We start from the raw sequence: 21,289 nt of genomic DNA on the forward strand, positions 1-21,289 counted from the left end.
CCCACGCGGAACTCTACCAGTACGATGTTAGGACCCTTTTTCCGAGCTTTTGAATAATGTTTATTGAGTCTGTTTAGTCCATTTGTTTATTGAGTCGGTTTGGTTCAGTTAGAGTCAAGTAGAGGTTTATCTAATATTTATTTATTATTAGAGTTCAAGTCTTGATGGACTCTGGGTGGAACTCTATAAATAGGGATGTAACTGCTTCTTTTCAGTAATCTATGAAAAATACTATTCTGTCTTTGGACAAACCCTAAGAGGCTGATCCCCTCGAAGTGATCAAGGAGGGTCGATCCCCTCGAAGCGATCAAGGAGGCTGATCCCCTCGAAGTGATCATTATCATCCCCATTTCTCCCCTTTCTTCCACGATAAGACTTTAGGGTCTTATCATTTGTATCAGAGCCTACGATAAGACTTTAGGGTCTTATCATTTGGTATCAGAGCCGACGATAAGACCTTTAGGGTCTTATCATTTGGTATCAGAGCCTACGATAAGATTTTAGGATCTTATCATTTGGTATCAGAGAATGTTGATTATCAAATCAAGCTAGAGATTGGTCGAACCGACAACTTCTGGATACATTTATTGAAGGGCTTATTCCAGAGATCCGATGTGAAGTTAAGGCTCGTCAACCCCGTACTATGATAGCTGCGATCTCATTTGCAAATCTACATGAGAAAAAAATTAGCAAGGAAAGATCAGCAAGGGGTTTGTATTATGATGAAAAATGGAGTATGGAGCACCGATGTAAACAAGGGCAACTTCTGATGATTGAACCAATTGGAGAGGAACCGAAAGCTAAGAATGTGGACTCCGATCATGAAGGTATAAATTCTAATGACGATGTTGGACCTACCATATATACAATGCATGCATTAGCCGACTACTCTAACCCGCAAACTATTGAGGTTGGTGAAACTCTGGAACATCAGCCTGTTATAGTTTTGATTGATACTGGTAGCACTAACAATTTTATGGATAGTGAGACTGTTGACCGATTGGCCCACCACATTGAAGACTATGACAGATTCGAAGTAAAGATCGTTGATGGACGGATTTTCACTTGTGATAGCAAAGGTTCAAAGATAAAATTGATTATACAGGGCCAGAAGTTTCATGCAACGATTGCTACATTGAAAGACCGACTTGTTGCTTATACTATTAAAAAGTGGAGATCATACTTACTTGATCAACGAGTTGTTATGCGTTACAGATAGTCTATGGCTAAAGTGCTGAAAAAGAAGCTCCTAGAGATTGATGCTGCGCAGCCTTGAGGACAAGGCTGATTTGAAGAGGGAAGAACTGTTAGGACCCTTTTTTCTGAGCTTTTGAATAATGTTTATTGAGTCTGTTTAGTCCATTTGTTTATTGAGTCGGTTTGGTTCAGTTAGAGTCAAGTAGAGGTTTATCTAATATTTATTTATTATTAGAGTTCAAGTCTTGATGGACTCTGGGTGGAACTCTATAAATAGGGATGTAACTGCTTCTTTTCAGTAATCTATGAAAAATACTATTCTGTCTTTGGACAAACCCTAAGAGGCCGATCCCCTCGAAGTGATCAAGGAGGGCCGATCCCCTCGAAGCGATCAAGGAGGCCGATCCCCTCGAAGCGATCATTATCATCCCCATTTCTCTCCTTTCTTCCACGATAAGACTTTAGGGTCTTATCATACGATTGCTGGTCTGCCCTTAAGTATGTCAACGATGCCTAGCAGGTCGCAGATGCCATGAGCCTCACCAAGCAGAGAAGCCTCCCGGAAGGAGCTCCCGCGGTCGGGGACACCGCCGGAGCAGTTCAGGCGACGATTGATGCTGCGCTAATTGACAGGACATACATCTAATTTAGAGCTCCACCTGATGCTTTGCGCATAGTATATCATAAGCCGTAATAACGAAAATGATGTCTTCCCACTGCTATGACTTGATACAGCAGTCATCACCTACTCCTTCCCAGCGAGGAGACCTTATGGCAGCAACACCTGTGTCCCACGCGTGCATCTGAACTCTCTTGGGCATCGACCATGGATGACTGCATTCTCACGCATGCAAATTCTTTGCACTTTCGATCATAGCTTGTCTCTGTCCTTTGTCACGGATCAAAGTATCCTCGATCACAGTCACGAGATGCTTGACCTCATCTGATTGCAGAGGACAGCATCAAGTGTTCGACTCCTATCGCTTAGCGTAACCGATTCTCATCCGTTTGCTTGTCCATAGGCGAGTGGAGATGGCTTCATGGCCCGGGACCTAACCTTCGCCAACACCGCGAGGCCGGACAAGCACCAGGCCGTGGCCTTCCGCTCCGACAGCAACCTCTTCGTGCTCGAGTCGGTGGAGTTCCTCGGCCACCAAGACACCCAAGCTGTCGTTAGCTGCCCCCATGACACAGCTCATAGTGTATATAAAAATTGAAGCTAGACAACAAGTCTTTCATGTCAAATCCGGTGCTTTGGCTTCCTATCTCCATCATGCCATTGCATAAAGCTGGGCTTCTTTGAATAAAGTCATGAAACAAGTGAACGGTATCAGAAGCAGCTTCCAACTTTGCCAAAGCACCAAACTCCAACCATCGAAGAATTAACAGAGAGGCTGTCAATGAGTCTTCACTCTCACCAAGGACACTGTGACTGGGTCCAGCTGACCTATAATGCTTCTTACAAGCCTATAATGGAGGGAGACTGTGCCAAGAGCTGTCACTGCCGAGGGAGGAGGCTTTAGCTTGTGGGTTGCAGGTGTGACCAGGGAGAATGGCGCAGCAGTTACCAGGAACTGTGTATGATTGGCATGCGATGCGTCCTCATAGGGGGTGATCCACGGAAGTTTAATTTTACGAGACTTAATAGAAGATTATGATATAGATAAATATAAAATAATAACTGTGCATTCGTTATGTTTGTGTAAACTACCTTGAGCCGTGGCCTCGGGCCGACGCGGCTCGGTTCGGATCCGGATGGCGGGGGATCTCCAAAGGGGGTTCCTTGGAACTGCTAAGGACGCTGGCCCGGTTGGTTCGGTCGTGGAGGTGGGTCGTCGTTTCCTCCGGGAAGGGGCTCCTCCCTTCGTGGGTCCGGAGAGAATCGCCTCGTCTTCGTTCCTGCGTCCAGGTCGGGTCGGGGTGCTTGACCCAACCCCTCCGATGATCAAGTTAGTGAATAGTCGCATGAGGTTTTTTTTCCCCTCGTATTTAGAACGCGAGGGTATTTATAGGAAAGTTTGGTGTTACCAGGTGTGCCTGCCCACAGGGAGCAGGATCATACCTCTGATGGCGTCTGACATCGCCATTGGTGTGGCGTGAGGGATAGAGCCTGAGGAGTCGTTAATGGGCCTCGGTTGGCGTTTCGGCTCATGTTTGCCAGGTGCTGTCAGCCCGATAAAGACGTGGGGCGTCAGCTGATGTCACGTGAGTCTTATCATAACTATTTCCCTCATCACGTTACGTGCTCCAATCTTTAATAATCTATGATTTGAGTATATGATTAAACAAAATATTTCTAATAAATATATATTATCTTAATTAATAAAACTATTTTTTTCAGAATAAATTTTTCTTTAAATATGAGTGGAGGCCAAGCGGAGGCACGCCACGGTCCATCATCAACCAATTGCTCGACACCTGTAGGACATGTGCGACCGATAGGTGCGGAGCAATTGGCTGACGACGCGTGCGACGTCGGCGCCACACAAGGTATGATCACTTCCGGGCACCCCACATCAAGGGCATCTAGCTCCCGCACGTCATCTCCGACACACAACCCCTGTCGGTTCGGCCTTGGTTGATCTCTTCGACCATATACACCAGCTAACTGAGAAGAACAGTTATTCTCCGGTAGATCACCGCTCACGATCATGTTTGGTTGCAGGAGTGCAGCACGTCAGCGGAGACATGTTTGAAGCTGTTCCCAGGGAGATGCCATTTTCCTCAAGCTGAGGACGGACTCTTCTGATCACTACAAGACTTATAATTTTGCCTGTTTCGGAAAGAAAACAGTACGTAGGAAACCTTCACCTGAGAAAAATATCATGACACCGACGAGATCTTACGATGAACCCAAATCTTGAGAGCAAACCTCTCATCACCGGGCGAAATCACTGATGACGCCCGACCAAAGAGGTAAATCCAACATGACCAATCCTTTGGAGTGCAGAGCGGTAAACCCAACATGACCGACCATGGAATGAAGCAGCCCAATCAGCCATCCTATTGACCCACAAATCAATTTCAACTCTGTGAGATTGATGTGGCTTACAATTTCTCTCCTTTTGTAACGCACCTATAATATTGCACAAAAATACATATGTCTTCATTCTGTACTATTAAAGTAAACACAAGTTACTATACTTAAAACTCTCTTATCTTTTTTAGATATATTACCAACTATTTTAATAAAAAAAAATATTTGTATTTGTATAACCAACTATTATGTTAAAAATTTAAAATTATTATTATTTATATCAACAACACTAACTATATGATAAAATAAATTTTATCCTCTCTTTTTTTGTTTTTGTATTGATCAATTTTGATATTTCGATCACTACGTAAAATATTCTACCACTATTTTCCTTCTGGCTTCCGCATCAATCACACGGCTCTGCCAATAAATTAGGGACCACGTACAATCCCACTTCAATAACCTGTGATCGCGACTTATTACAGCAGTGCACCAACTTTGACAAATACTCGATGACTATAACACAACCCAAACAAATCCATGCTGATTGATTGATTGTGTCGAGGAGGAAATTGATTCTGACTCCGAATAAGACATTTTACTCATTCATCGAACCTCGGAATTAAGAGAGAAATCAATCCGGGATGTCAATTGTTTACATTTTGAATGATGGTTATAGTGAGATTAGTCTGTGTTACTTGTCCTGTATTATTATTATGCAAACGCAGTGGATTCTTCACGATTGGGCTGATAAGCATCGTGTGACGTTCCTGAAGGATTATTGGTCGTCACGAGAAGCGACAGTTGACTTTAGGCACGCGTCACCACATTTCTAGAGTTCGTCAGTTGGCCACGATGATTTTGGAAGTGCAATTGATTTGGTCAACGCTCTGCTCAAATGCATTTCTACAAAGTATCTTATTCTTTGTTTCAAACAGTAGCAAACTTTATTCAGGCCGTCTTCCAATAACGAAGGACAGAACTCCGATCAGAGCACAACCACAGGACTTGTATAGGTACCGATCTATTTTGTGAACTCCATGAGCCAGACACACATGGATATATAGGTAGCCTTCAATCCTACGAACCCTGCTTCCTTTGCCAACGCCTCGAACTCTATTCTCGTCCGTTCTTTCCCTCCAGTCTGGATCATCATGACCATGTCTAGGGTAAAAATACCCTGTGCGATCATGTTAGACTCCGGGATTACGGGGAGTATATATTCCACCACCATCACCTTTCCTTTCTCTGGCAGAACCTTCCAACAGTTTCTTAATATTTTTATGCATTGCTCGTCAGTCCAGTCATGAAGGATCCACTGCAAAGTCATTTCGTCATGAAATCAGATATTAACGATAACAACGATAGTTGTCTTTTGACTGAGGGGAATCCTCAGCTCCAAGTAAGCAAAACGTCATTATCAAAAGTATTAACCTTAATGAAGATGGCATCTCCTCCACTCGGAACTCTTTCAAACATGTCGCCACCGACATGCTCGACACCTGCAGCCATTGTATCCCAAGCATGTGAGCTAAATAATAGCCAATGGGTGGTACTGTAACAGTAGCGCGTGGGTTGTAAGCTTTCGACCTGGGTAGGGTGGTGCGTTGGAAATGACATGAGGGAGGTCGAAGTTGATGCCCTTGATGTGCGGATGCTTGGAGGTGATCTTGTGGATGGTGGCGCCGGTGCCACCACCGACATCGACGAGCACCTTGACGTCGTCGAAGCCGCGGTAGATCTCGACCAGCTTCTTCATGAAGATGGTAGAGTGGCCCCTCATGCCCTCGGCGAAAAGCTTGTTGTACGGTGGATCGGCGCGTTGGCGCTCGAACAACGTCATCCGGTGGGCCTTCTCGAAGGGGACGCAGCCCTCCAACACCGCTTCCTTCAAGGAGTAACTACGATCATTGCCGAAGCAGAACCAATCTTCAGACAACTATTAGTGCGAGAAGAAACGAGAAAGAGTAGTTGATGGCTTTCTGGATTACCAGCTCTCCATGTTGATCTTGTTGTGGTTCAACAAGCTCAACGCTGCCAAGGAAACGCCGTCCTCGTTCTTGGTCAAGTATTTGCACACAGGCGCCGCGCCGTACTTGCACGAGGGATGGCCGTCGTGGCCGGTCTCGACAGAGCAACTGACGACTTCATAGGCGGCGAGCAGACGGAGGATCCGGTCCACCATGGCCACCGCCTCGGGGTTCTCGGTTGGCATCCGGGACACCACGTCGGTGGGGCTCAGCTTGGCGCCGGGGCCGGCCTGGACGATGATCTCTAGTAGCTCGAGCTCCATGGCCGCGTTGACTGTTATGGGGAGGATGGAACCCATCACCAGCTGCAGGGCGAACATGCTTGCCTTCTCGTCCTCCTCGGGTGTCAGCTGCGGCATGTCCTTGATGGATTCCATTCTCACCAAGAACTGATGATGGACCTGAACGTCGGATCAATTGGGAGGGGCTTTATCTTTGGGATGGGATTTATATGTGTCGAAACACTGACCTACTCCGTAAAAGTCGCACCACGCGCTAGCAAACTATCGAAACAGTGGAAAAGTGGCGAAGAAAGAGCATGAAATTAACCTTCACTGCATTTAGTTTGGCATACATTTGACTATTCAAACTAGTATCCATATTGTATATTATATACGTGAAATTAGATCTCGAACAAGATTTAGTTGTGAAGACTATTCAGGCATTGGATATGCAATCATCTTGTCGACGAGTCTTTGGTCGACGCCTTGGCAGTGTGGGCACTATCAGATATGATAGCGGAGACCGATCTCCTTCACTCATGTGGGCCGGCGGGGGCGTACGTCCTCACGTCACTGGAAAATGCATGCCATTTAAAAATGTAGTCAACATCTGACTTGAGCTCGTTGGATAAATGCGTGACAGTCCGATCACCTTACGGTGAGTACTCTACCGGTCCTCTACAATAACGTGGCTGACGCCCACAAGATTTCTTTTGAAACTTCTATCTAATTGGTTCCACTAGTAATCACCGGTCCGTGTTCTTTAAATCGGGTAGACTCGTATAGTATTCTTCTTCCGAACTCGACGCCAAAAAGATGCACCAATAGTGAAGTAACTCTTGCTATTTATACGAATCGATCTTCAACCAACGTTAACATAGAATTTGTTAGAGTATATTATGATTGCCGGATTTGAAAATTAAATCATATCCAATTTTAATTATGTTTCTAATATATCTTAAATGAAAACTTTTCCATATATATCCAATTTGATTATGATTATGTTTCTAATATATCTTAAATGGGCTAAGTCCAGGTGGTTAACGGCCATCGGGTCCACTATCTCGAATCGATTCGCTACCTTCAGTATTGCGATAAACACTACATACGCTAGTGTCGGGGTCCATGTGTGATGCGAAAGCCGACATGAGTAGCAAATCCAAAAGTCGACGGGGGACAACATTATTACTCAAACCTATAAAATTATTAAGATTACCACACTATAAAGAAAATATTTCATTACTAATAAATTTTTTTTACCATAAGTATTTAGATTTATCATTAAAAAATAAATTTGAGAACAAGATTATCATTGAATATTTTTTTAATAACAAACTATAATTTATCATTAAATCCTTAAAATTTGGATATTAGTGACCATATTATTACCGATGTAATCATTAAACTTTTTAATTTATGAAAGAAAAGTTATATGAATTATATATATGATAATAATTTTCGCTTATATATATAATGATTATATATAAAATTATATGAATTATGATCTGTACCGTAGATTATGAACGATCTGAGACTTGTTAAATCCTACGACTGATATTAAATCTGGTCGATCTAAACCCCAACGGAGGAATCGAATCTCCAAGCCCTTAGCACGAAGAGATGATTGGCGACGGTTGGTCGGTGATCGACGCCCCAACAACTCCCCCTAACGCTCTCTGTATCTCTTCCCTCCTCCCTTTCCCGCTGTGCTTTCCCCTCTTCCCTTCTATCTCTCCCTTCCCCAACAACTGCCACTAATGCTTTCACCGACAATACAACCCCTTTCTTCTTCTCTCCCTTTCCTGTCTTTCTCAGGCAGTCCCTCCCTCCCTTCCTCAGTCGCCACCGCTTCATAGCTTTACTTGATAGAATGAGATAATGAAGAATGAAATTATAAGGATAAAGCAAAAGGCACACTTCAAGTAGTATAATGTGAAGTCTATTTATACATAGTGAAAGATGATATTTCTTTAACTGAGCAGAGAGATTTCCTCATGCAGTTGAGGAAATCTCATCTGCTATGCAGTTGAGGATATCTCTCTTTTATCAGAGAAAATCTCTCTGTTATCATGCCCCCGCAAGATCGAGCTCCTGTCAAGGATACCGATCTTGGATCGATGAAACAAAAATAGTTTGCGGGCTAGAGGCTTCGTGAGTGAGTCTGCAAGTTGATCAGCCGCATGGACATGAGAGACACGAAGTTGATGTCTGACAACTTGATCTCGCACGAAGTGAAAGTCGATGGCGATGTGTTTCATGCGCGAGTGGAACACTGGATTGGCACATAAGTAGGTAGCTCCAACATTGTCACAATATATTGTGGGAGTATGAGTAAAGCTAACTTTGAGTTCCTTGAGAAGATTTGTGATCCAGTTGAGTTCAGCAGCAGTGGTAGCAATAGCACGATATTCAGCTTCAGTTGTAGACCGAGCTACTGTCTTTTGCTTCTTAGAACTCCAGCTGATTGGATTAGACCCAAGAAAGATGACATACCCTGACGTGGAGGTTCTATCATCAAAGTTTCCCGCCCAATCAGCATCAGCAAAGGCATGGAGATGAAGTTGAGTGGTTTTGCGGAGAAAGAGACCATGATTAAGGGTCCCTTTAAGATATCGCAAAATTCGTTTAACCGCAGACCAATGTATAGCAGAAGGTTGGTGCATGTATTGAGACAATTTATTGACTGCAAATGAGATATCTGGACGGGTGAGAGCCAAGTATTGTAAGGAGCCTAGTACTTGCCGGTATTGAGTTGAGTCCGTGGTAGGGCTGCCATCACATAATTTGAGTGATTCACCAGTAGAGAGAGGAGTAGCAACTACTTTCGCATCCTGCATATTTGTCTTTGATAATAAGTCTTGAATATACATTCTTTGAGAGAGGAAGAGACCGGAAGATGTAAATGTTGCTTCCATTCCCAGAAAGTAGCTCAGTGGTCCTAAGTCTTTGAGGGAGAATCGATCAGCCAATTGATTTAAAAATGTCTGAACCTCCAAGGGATCATTGCCGGTAACAATAATATCATCTACATAAACTAGAAGATATATTGTATTGCCATGATGTTGTCGGAGGAATAGAGAGGTGTCAGACTTGGAGTTGATGAAGCCAATTGATAGCAGAAACGATCCAAGTTCAGTATACCAAGCTCTGGGAGCTTGACGGAGACCATAAATGGCTTTTTGTAATTTACAAACATGTCTCGGATACTGGTGATGAACAAAGCCAGGGGGTTGCTGCATAAAGACATCTTCAGTTAGAGTCCCCTGTAAAAAAGCATTGTTAACGTCCAGTTGTCGTAAGTTCCAACCTCTGGAGATGGCCAAACTTAGAATAAGCCGAATTGTTGTGGGTTTAACTACAGGACTAAAAGTCTCTGTAAAATCAACTCCAGGTCGTTGATGAAACCCTTTGGCTACTAATCGTGCTTTATATCGAGCAACGGACCCGTCGGGGTTTCGCTTAATTCGGAATACCCATTTACACCCGATGATATTTTGTGCAGGATGAGAAGGTACAAGAGTCCATGTGGAGTTATGTAGAAGAGCATCATATTCTTCACACATAGCTTGACGCCAATGTGAAGATTTTTGTGCTTGAGTAATTGTGGTGGGTTCACTAGTCTCAAGAGAAGAATTGGTGATAGTATGGAGGTCGAGAACCTGACGTGGTTTAAAGATACCACTTTTTGAGCGTGTTGTCATTGGATGGCTAGGAACTGCAGGTTGTGTTATTGGTAAGAGTGGTGGAGAGGCATCGACAGGATGCAAGAGAGGTTGAGATACATCGATGGCACTAGGTAAAGAAAGTTGTTGTGTTTCTGAGGAGACGACTTCAGTGGTAGGGGAGACTTGTGAAGAAGGAAGGGGAGAAGGAATGGGGGGAGTGGAGAGTTGTTGAACTGGGATAACAAAAGAGTGTGGATCTTCAACAATAGGACTGGATGGTGTGGGAGGAGGTTCGTTTGAGGGGATCGAATGTATACTCCAAGAATGAATATTTGTCGGAGTGGTGTGAAATGGAAAGGCAGATTCAACAAAAACATGTCGTGAAATAAAGACTTTTTGAGATTGTGGTTCGTAGCACCGAAAGGCATTATGCTCAAGAGAATATCCTATGAAGATGCAAGCTTTAGATCTTGGCGCTAACTTGTGTGGGGCATAGGGACGTAGCCACGGATAACATAAACAACCAAATATTCTGAGTTTTTGAATGTTTGGGGATTTGGAAAATAGTTTTTTAAATGGAGACTGGTATTGAAGAACTGGAGTGAGCAAACGATTAATAAGGTAGACAGCAGTTTGAAAGGCGGCAGACCAAAAAGTTGGTGGCATGGAGGCTTGATGTAGAAGTGTGAGACCAGTTTCTACAATATGTTGATGTTTACGTTCAGCAGAGCCAACTAGTTGAGGAGTGTGTGGGGGTGACTTAAGGTGTTGGATGCCACAGGTTGAGAGGTAGGATGTGAGGGCTTGAAATTCACCTCCACCATCAGAGTAGACTGTTTTAATTGTAGACTGAAAGAAGTTTTCAACCAGCTTTTTAAAGTTGGTAAAGACTTTTGAAACTTCTGATTTATGACGAAGAGGATAGAGCCATGTGTATTTAGTAAAATAGTCAACAAAAATAACATAAAAGCTAAACTTGTCAAAAGAAGTGACAGGAGCAGGGCCCCAAACATCAGTATAAATAATTTCAAATGGTTTAGAACATGATATAGAGGAAACACTGAAAGGAAGTCTATGACTTTTATTATGAAGACAAGCATCACAATAAGTAACAACCCGATTATTTGTAAGAGTAGGAAGAGAATAACGAGAAAGTAATTTATTTTGGATAGGGAGAGAGGGATGACCGAGACGCCGATGCCACACATCGATTGAAGCTGCAACGGAGGAGTAAGCAGTGGGCTGTTGTATTTGTGGAAGTGACGGCCATTCATAAACATTGTCCTTACTCTGGCCTTGGACCAATGATGCCCCCGTGCTCAAATCCTTAACAAGAAAAGAGTTAGGAAAGAATTCAATGGAGGTATTATTTTGTTTGCAAAATTGAGAAACGGAAATGAGATTTCGTTTGATGTAAGGTGCACATAAAACATCATCGAGTGTAAAGGTTGTGGTAGGTGAATTAAGCAGTGTAGAACCCGTATGAGTAATAGGAATTCCTTTATCGTCACCGATGATGATGTCCTCAGTGCCACCATAGTTGTTGTGGATGGACAAGTTCTGGAGATCTGAAGTGATGTGGTGGGATGCGCCAGAGTCCACAATCCAATTATGATCACTAGTCGTTGGAGTAGTCGTGAGATTTGCTTGAGGCCAATGTGATTGAGCAGGAAGTCTGGGTCGAGATCGACAGACCTTTGCAGAGTGACCGACTTTATCACATAGTTGGCAAACAATTCTTTGTTGGTTTGAGTAGTGAGGGCGCCAGGACTGCGGTTGATTGAAGGAGCCACCTTGGTTGTTGTGATTGGAATGTTGAGGATGAGGAGGAGGAATGGTTGGTTTAGAGCTCAAAGGTTCAGAAGGTGTCTTGATCAAACCTTTGTTGACAATCTTGTTATACGAATTGCTTGAAGGATGAGGCGATCCTGGCGTAACCATAGTTTGTGATCCGGATTTGGTACTGGATCGGATGCGCCTGGGATGTTGAGCATCGCCGGTGGACAACGATGAGAACCATCGACATAGCCTAAAAGATCATAGCCAAATAATATATTAGAGAATTGAGCACGCCATGATGCGTAGTTACCACCGTTGGATAATTTGAAGGGGATGAGGGTTGCTGCATTTATGGAGATAAGGCTTGTATGTAGGAAGGTACTATGGTTCCCTGTGGGAACAGTAATGGGTGCATCAGAGGTAGATGATGATGACATATGGAAGTTATGAGCAGGGAGAAAGAAGTGTTGGTATAGATCAATGTCACCTGAGGTGGTGGCAAATAAGATCTGTGTTGAAAGAAAAGGTCTTCGTTGAAGGAAAAGACCTAAGCAAGATGGTGTAAAGCTGTAGATTTCTATGCAGCAGCAGTTCTATAGGAAGGACTCTGGGCAGTGATGCAGCTAGTGGCGTGATCAGCTTTGTGCAAGACAGCTACAGATCTGTGTGCAATAGATCAGCAGTGAGGAATCTTGGCAACGAGGCAGCAACGTGGAAAGTTACCGAAGGCTGCTTGTCTCTGCGAAGGCAGAGCAGGATGCTGGCTGCTGGGAGGCCTACACCCAGAAGGTCCTCTCGGAAGCAGTGAGGATAATGTTGCCAGAGTCGAGGACAGCGGTGGCAGAGGCGTTGGAGGAAGAAGGCCAGGAGCTGGTCGATGGACCAGCGCGCGGAAGCAGAGCAGATCTGGAGTAGAGGGTTAGTGACGGGGCGCTGGCGGCGATGAAAGGTGGGAAGTGAGAGGTGGATGACTGCGGTGGTTTGATGATGATGCAGCAACAGCTTCGAAGCTGATGGGTGAGGTTGAAAGACTCAAGGAGGAGAACGCCGCTCTGATACCATGATAGAATGAGATAATGAAGAATGAAATTATAAGGATAAAGCAAAAGGCACACTTCAAGTAGTATAATGTGAAGTCTATTTATACATAGTGAAAGAGGATATTTCTTTAACTGAGCAGAGAGATTTCCTCATGCAGTTGAGGAAATCTCATCTGCTATGCAGTTGAGGATATCTCTCTTTTATCAGAGAAAATCTCTCTGTTATCATTACTAACTTGTACTTTGAATGGATTACGTTGCATTTCATCCTTTATTTATGTGCATATAGCGTTCTGAGTGTTCTATGTTTGCCAACAACTTTGTATGGACTCTGTTTCCGATAGCTTGGTGGTGGATAACTTGACCGTCAATAAGCAGATTCGGGTCAAGAACTGTAGCTGTAAGTTTAAAGCATTGATTCCTTTATGCTCCATCTCTTCTTCTTGCTTGTTTCATCTTAAGATCAGATTGGTTGGACTTCAGAGTAGACATGTGTATGGGTGATAGAATGTTTATGACAAGTTACAATCTTGATGCAATTTAAACTTCTCTAACTGATGGGAGAACTGATATTGTTGTTCTAGAAAAAACTTCTATTAGATTTAATAATATGTTCATTAGATCTTAATGTCACTTTGAATGGCATGTGAGAGTATTGATACTACTTGTTTCGAGTGTCTTAGATGTTAATTATACTAGACCATGCTTGATGTTGACTAATGTTGCATTAGACGTTAATACAATATCATTACACTTGTCTTTCTCTCTGATATTTACTTCTCCATTGGTAATTCGGTGTTCTTGTAAACTGATTTTTATGTTGTGTTGTGACTCTTATGCCCCCTCACGCTGAATTGTTTGATGTCACTGCCATTGCTCCATAAATTTTGTGCACTTTTAATGCATGATGCTATTTTCTATATTATTACCCTAGTAAGAAGTATTAGTCCTTGTTCTCAACATCAACAGAAATTAAGTTGGACTGAATTTTGATTGTGCATTCTCAACATTTTGTACACTAACGTGGGTTACACCTGTTATATCTAATTGGTTCCACTAGTCATCACTGGCACTTGTTCTTTAAGACGCAAATAATTATCTGCTTTGGTAGACTTGTACAGTATTCCTGTTTCGAAGTCGTCCCCAAAAGATGCCCTGACATTCGAGTCACTATTGACTCCCTTGTAAGAAATTTTGATGAAGCCAACTTGTGTTTCTAAATCATTGTAATAGAAACACAATAAACTAATGCGGAAACGAAATAGCGTACCTCCAGCCATTGTCGCCAAGAATTTCTGCAGAGGTTTCTTCTTGAACTTTGGTTCTTCTCGGCTTAGAACTCTCACTTTAGATGGTGTAGGAAAGCATTTCGCTTCAAAGAGATGATTGAGCCAAGGGACCAAAATCCTCATGTATATATAGATGTTCTCCCATCAAGAACATTTATCATCACCAAATCATAACGTTCAAGAATTAATTCAGATTTGTAACGTTTGGACCATAATGAAGAACTTTAATAATATTAAATATTTAATTTAATAATAACGGTTTCATGTTTAAAGAATAAAAAACTGAAATCATTTAAACCATAATTAATGAAGAAATTCATGATAATCAATTATGAATCTTAATGATAACAGTTATATTATTATTAAATTAGATATTTAATAATAACGGTTACATTCTCCCACTTGGTCCATACGTCTATCTTAATAATTTGAATTAATTTTTTTGAACAACTTTCTTAAGAAATAAATACACGAATCATAGCGATAAGTCCTCTAAAAGCGAGTATTATCATCTATGTATCACGATGTATTTAGTTTCTTAATCTTAATATGGTAATATTACTTAATGAATAAACCTTATGTTTATTCTTGGTCCAGCAACAATATATTTTCTCAAAATAATATGCGCATGAATGAGAAAATTTCACAATATATATAAGAGTTTCAATATCATTACAAAGTGGAACCAAGTCCCATTTTCTCTACATGATCCTTGAATTTCAGAGGTGGCATGCCTTTAGTCAAAGGATCAGCAATCATCAATTCAGTGCTAATATGTTCAATGATCACTTTCTTTTCCTTTACACGTTCTCTTATGGCTAGATACTTAATGTCGATGTGTTTACTTCGACTTCCACTTTTATTGTTTTTAGCCATAAAGACAGCAGCTGAATTGTCACAGAAAATTCTTAATGGCCTAGAAATAGAATCCATGATTCTAAGCCCAGAAATGAAACTCTTAAGCCATACACCATGTGAAGTAGCCTCAAAGCAGGAAACAAACTCAGCTTCCATGGTAGAAGTAGCAGTCAAGGTCTGCTTAGCGCTTCTCCAAGAAATAGCTCCACCGGCCATCATAAAAATATATCCTGATGTTGATTTACGAGAATCAACACAACCGGCGAAGTCTGAATCTGAGTAACCAATCACATCCAGATTGTCTGTATGTCTATACATAAGCATGTAATCTTTGGTTCCTTGTAGATACCTCATCACTTTCTTTGCAGCTCTCCAGTGGTCCATACCTGGATTACTCTGATATCGACCTAGCATCCCCACAATAAATGCAATATCAGGTCTAGTACAGACCTGAGCATACATAAGGCTTCCTACGACAGAAGCATATGGGATGTTTTTCATTGATTCCCTTTCAAAATTGTTCTTTGGGCATTGGTTCAAATTGAACCTATCACCTTTCACAATGGGAGCAACACTTGGTGAACAATCCTTCATCCGAAATCTTTCTAAAAGTTTATCAATATAGGTTTCTTGTGATAGACCTAAAATGCCTCGAGGTCTATCTCTATAGATCTTAATGCCAATGACATAAGATGCTTCACCCATATCCTTCATGTCAAAAATTTTAGAAAGAAATTGTTTCACCTCATGCAGTAAATCCTTATCATTGGTTGCAAGCAAAATATCATCTACGTATAAAACAAGGAAACATATTTTACTCCCACTAACCTTCTGGTATATGCATTGATCCATGAGATTTTCAACAAATCCGAATGAAGAAATCACTTCATGAAATTTAAAATACCATTGGCGGGAGGCTTGTTTTAAGCCGTATATAGACTTCCTAAGCTTGCAAACCAAGTGCTCACCAACACTAGAGGAGAAACCTTCAGGTTGTTTCATATAAACCTCTTCCTCTAGATCTCCATTAAGAAATGCTGTTTTCACATCCATTTGTTGCAACTCAAGGTCAAAATGAGCAACTAATGCTAAAATAATACGCAGAGAATCTTTCTTAGATACAGGAGAAAATGTCTCCGTATAATCGATTCCCTCTTTTTGAGTAAATCCCTTTGCAACAAGTCTTGCCTTGTATCTCTCAATGTTGCCTAACGAATCTTTCTTAGTTTTAAAGACTCATTTGCAACCAATGGCCTTTGCTTCATTAGGCAACTCTACAAGATCCCAGACTCCATTGCTCATCATGGAATTCATCTCTTCTTTCATAGCATCATGCCACAAATTTGACTTTTTGCAACTCATGGCTTGTGAAAATGTTTCAGGATTATTTTTGGCTCCAATATTATAGTCAGATTCTTGTAGATATACAACATAATCATCAGGAATTGCTGATCTTTTATTTCTAGTAGATCTTCTTAATGTTGTACCAATGGTTCCTTGAGGAACTTGTGGTTCAACTAGTTGTTCAGGAGCTTGTTGTAATTCCTGAACTGCTTGATCTATTAGAATACTATCAACAACTTGTGGAATTTCAATGATTGGTTGTTCAGCACTAGTTTGTACTTGAGGAGTGCTATGAACTATAACCAATCTATCATTTGATGTGGAAGGTTGAGATTCTATATGATCATGTGCGGAAACTATGTTCCTGAAATGATCGCTCCCACTAATCACATCAACCTCAAGAAATTTAGCGTTTCTTGATTCCACAATCCTAGTTGTGTGAGATGGACAATAGAACCTGTAACCTTTGGACTTTTCGGCATATCCAATGAAATACCCACTAACAGTCCTCGGGTCCAGTTTCTTCTCTTGTGGATTATATATCCTAACTTCAGATGGACATCCCCAAACGCGCATATGTCGCAAACTCGGTTTCCAACCTTTCCATAATTCAAATGGTGTCTTTTGGACAGCCTTGGTTGGAACTCGGTTTAATATATACACAGCCGTCTTTAGTGCTTCAGTCCACAAATATTTAGGAAGATTGGAGTTGCTAAGCATACTCCGCACCATGTCTAATAATGTTCGGTTTCTTCTTTCTGCAACACCATTCTGGTCTGGAGAACCAGGCATAGTGTATTGGGCAATAATCCCATGTTCTTGAAGAAACTTAGCAAAAGGACCAGGTGCTTGTCCATTTTCAGTATATCTACCATAATATTCTCCACCCCTATCTGATCTCACAATTTTAATTTGCTTACCACATTGGTTCTCAACTTCAGCCTTAAAGACTTTGAAGGCATCCAATGCTTCATTTTTATTATGAAGCAAATATATATACATATATCGTGAGTAATCATCTATAAAGGAGATGAAGTATTTCTGACCATGTATGTCCATGTCTGGACAACATATATCAGTATGAATTATTTCTAATAAGTCTGAACTCCTATTAGCACCCCTTTTGGACTTATTGGTCTGTTTTCCTTTAATACAGTCCACACAAGTCTTAAAATTAGTAAAATCAAGAGTACTAAGTACCCCATCTTTAACTAATCTTTTAATTCTCTCTATGGAGATATGTCCTAATCTCCGATGCCATAATATAGAGGAGTCCTCATTAATATTACACCTCTTAATGCCAGCGTGAACATGCATTGAACCTTGAGTATTATCATTTTGTAATAAAATACGGTAAAGATCGTCGGACAAAATACCATTCCCAACACAATCAGATTTATATAATAAACGAAATGATGTGTCTTTAAAATTAAAGGAATATCCAAATGGTACGAGTCTGGAAACAGAAATTAAGTTTCGTGAGAAACTTGGTACATAAAAGGTTCTTTCCAATTTTAAAACAAAACCACTACATGTTCCAATTGCTTCCACATGTGAGCCCATCTTATTTCCTGATAAGATGCTTTGCTCACTTCCCACTGGCTTCCTTAGGTTTTGCATACCCTGCAAAGAGTTTGCAATATGGATTGTTGATCCAGAATCAATCCACCAGGTGTTAATATTAACATTGACCATATTAGATTCATAACATACATACGAGGTTGGTTTACCTTTCTTTTCAAGCCATTGTTGGAATTTCGTACATTCCTTCTTCATGTGTCCTTTTCTTTTACAAAAGAAACACCTTGCTTCTTTCTTGATATCAGCTTGGGGTGGTATTTTACCTTTTCCCTGCTGATAAGCTTTTTGATTGGCTTGATGTTTGTCAGTTTTGTTCTTCCCTCGAGTGGTTACCATCAATGCACTCTCACCCAATTCCATTACTAGCCTCTCTTCTTCTTGAACACACATGGTCATTAATTTATTAATTGACCATTTGTCCTTATGTGTATTGTATGAAATTTTAAAAGGGCTATATTGAGGTGGAAGGGTGTTCAGAATATAGTGCACCAGGAAGGATTCTGACATATTAACCTCAAGTTTCTTAAGTTGAGCCGTAATATCTCGCATTTGCATTATATGCTCACGCACACCCTTTATGTTGGTGAGTCTAAGGGATGAAAATTTCATAATAAGGGTACTTGCTAGTGCCTTATCTGAAGTGATGAATTGTTCATCAATAGCTTTTAGCAAGTCTCGGACATTTTCATGCTGGTCAATAGAACCACGTATGCCAGCAGTTATCTTAGTTTTGATAAACATCACGCTGAGCCGATTGGATCGCTCCCATCGCTCATATAACGCGATCTCAGTTAGAGTGCTGGTATCAGTGACTATAGGTGGTTCGTCTTTTCTAATAGCATAATCAATATCCATCCACCCTAAATGGAGGAGAACCCTCTCCTTCCATATCTTATAGTTATCACCACTAAGTTCGGGAATATCACATCGAATATCAGAGAAATTAACAGTTTGAGAAACTGCATAAAATCAAACATGCTTATGTCAAAATTTGAAGCTTAATAGACTAAATTACATGTTTTACCAATGTGAAACATGCCAAAAATATGAATCTCATGACATAAAAATTGCCTGTGGGCTAAATTCTTAATTCAAATAGATTCATATGGTCTTCATGATAAAACTATCAAATTATATTCCAATTCATAATCCCTGTGGGTAAATTATGAAAATAATCTGATATTTTATCCTGATTAATTATATTAAATATAATAAAAGATCCTGTGGGATAACAATTATTATACGAAATATAATCAGTCACAATATGATGTCTAATTACTTATGTGATCCTTATTTTAACTTTATATATAATTTTAATTAATTAAGGATGCTGTGGCTAATTCTTAATTAATTAAGATTATATGGATCACTAGACATTTTAAACATAAAAAATTTGCTCATAAACAAAATTTAATAGAACTAAATACGCATACATAATATGAGCATTTTACCAACTAAAATGTTGAAAATGATATTTCCTCATGATTTTCAACAAAATATATCAACAAGTTTCCAAGAAGAAACCAAAATCAATTCGTTTTCATGGCATAAAAATGAAAACTTTTTCATATCAAGGCAGAGGTCATTCGGCTCTGATACCAAATGTAAGAAATTTTGATGAAGCCAACTTGTGTTTCTAAATCATTGTAATAGAAACACAATAAACTAATGCGGAAACGAAATAGCGTACCTCCAGCCATTGTCGCCAAGAATTTCTGCAGAGGTTTCTTCTTGAACTTTGGTTCTTCTCGGCTCAGAACTCTCACTTTAGATGGTGTAGGAAAGCCTTTCGCTTCAAAGAGATGATTGAGCCAAGGGACCAAAATCCTCATGTATATATAGATGTTCTCCCATCAAGGACATTTATCATCACCAAATCATAACGTTCAAGAATTAATTCAGATTTGTAAGGTTTGGACCATAATGAAGAACTTTAATAATATTAAATATTTAATTTAATAATAACGGTTTCATGTTTAAAGAATAAAAAACTGAAATCATTTAAACCATAATTAATGAAGAAATTCATGATAATCAATTATGAATCTTAATGATAACAGTTATATTATTATTAAATTAGATATTTAATAATAACGGTTACATTGCCATGATACATCGACTGTTTGGTTTTATTATAGCCCACTAGTTGGGGAGCTACTACCCCTTCGGATCATTAATAATGTATTTTGATTGTGCATTCACTCAATCATAAAAAAAAAACCATCTAAGAAAATTCAATACGTCCGATTTTACATACGCATCCATTTGTGATTGAAAAAAATCACTATGTTCAATGCGATCAGAGAATTTTCATCATTCACTCATGAAAAAGAAAAGCATTTGATATGTCGAACATAACTAGAGCATTTTTACTACACACAATGCATCCGCTCACGAAAGGAAAAAAAAAAAAAAACATTTGGATAGAGTGTGTGTTATCTTTGATATTGATATCTACTAATTGATCGGCAAGCTTAAAAATTTTGTCAAAACACAATGACCTTTGCAACTAGCTTCATAAGATCTACCATTCTTTTGGCAGAATTTTCTACGATCGGGCACTTTCAATTATTTATAGAGAAATAGAATTAAGACTAAAGACCAAACTCCTAACACAGACTTGAACTTAACTCCAAAACCTAATCAATTTTTTTTTGTGCACAATCGGTCGAAGAAGGTTCGAATATAAAACCATTTTTGAGTTACTCTCCATCTATGATGATGACATGATGAAGCATATGTTCTTACTGCTCGCTCCCTTGTGACTACTAGACTTCAACGGGGTTGGTGAGTGCTTCCACACATATAAATCCCATCGCAAACATCACTCTCTTCTCTATCGATCCAAATTAGTTCAAATGTTCCTTCTATGTTTCCGCCTCCAACCTCATCTCCTTGTGACATGGAATCTACCAATGGATTCATGCAATAGTTGACCTCCGAGGAAATAGAGGAAGCACGTAGATATTGATTATATGATCTTATATATTATAGATTTGAATAAATTATTATTATCGATTAATAGAGTGAAAGTATAATTATAGTATGATTCCTTAGAAGATAATCTTAATAGGAGAGTCTCTTATAATTATATTTTTTATATCCTTTGCTCTGCCTGTATATAGGTAAGACTTTTTAGGAATCATATAATGATCATAGAGATTTCTTCTCTCACTTCTCGATAGGTTTCTACTCCATTAATTATAGTAGCCTTGAAAATATTAAGAGAGGAGAAGAGTCTAGCTTCTTTCCTATACAGATTCATGATGCATGCAAATCACATTGTATTGCTTTATGATATCCAAGGT

General features: G+C 40.2%; 1 protein-coding gene across 1 annotated transcript; it reads right to left on the minus strand.

The window, feature by feature from the left end:
- Positions 1–5,077: 5,077 nt before the first annotated feature.
- Positions 5,078–6,664, minus strand: LOC103971898 (tricetin 3',4',5'-O-trimethyltransferase). Its single transcript, XM_009386053.3, has 4 exons — positions 6,166–6,664; positions 5,765–6,075; positions 5,609–5,676; positions 5,078–5,492 (listed from the first exon to the last, which is right to left on the minus strand). Exons 1-4 carry the CDS (start codon positions 6,579–6,581, stop codon positions 5,199–5,201), a joined length of 1,089 nt encoding a protein of 362 aa, XP_009384328.2. The 5' UTR covers positions 6,582–6,664; the 3' UTR covers positions 5,078–5,198.
- Positions 6,665–21,289: the final 14,625 nt, after the last annotated feature.

Source organism: Musa acuminata, chromosome BXJ3-2 (assembly GCF_036884655.1).
Source record: "Musa acuminata AAA Group cultivar baxijiao chromosome BXJ3-2, Cavendish_Baxijiao_AAA, whole genome shotgun sequence".
Classification (NCBI taxonomy): Eukaryota; Viridiplantae; Streptophyta; class Magnoliopsida; order Zingiberales; family Musaceae; genus Musa; species Musa acuminata.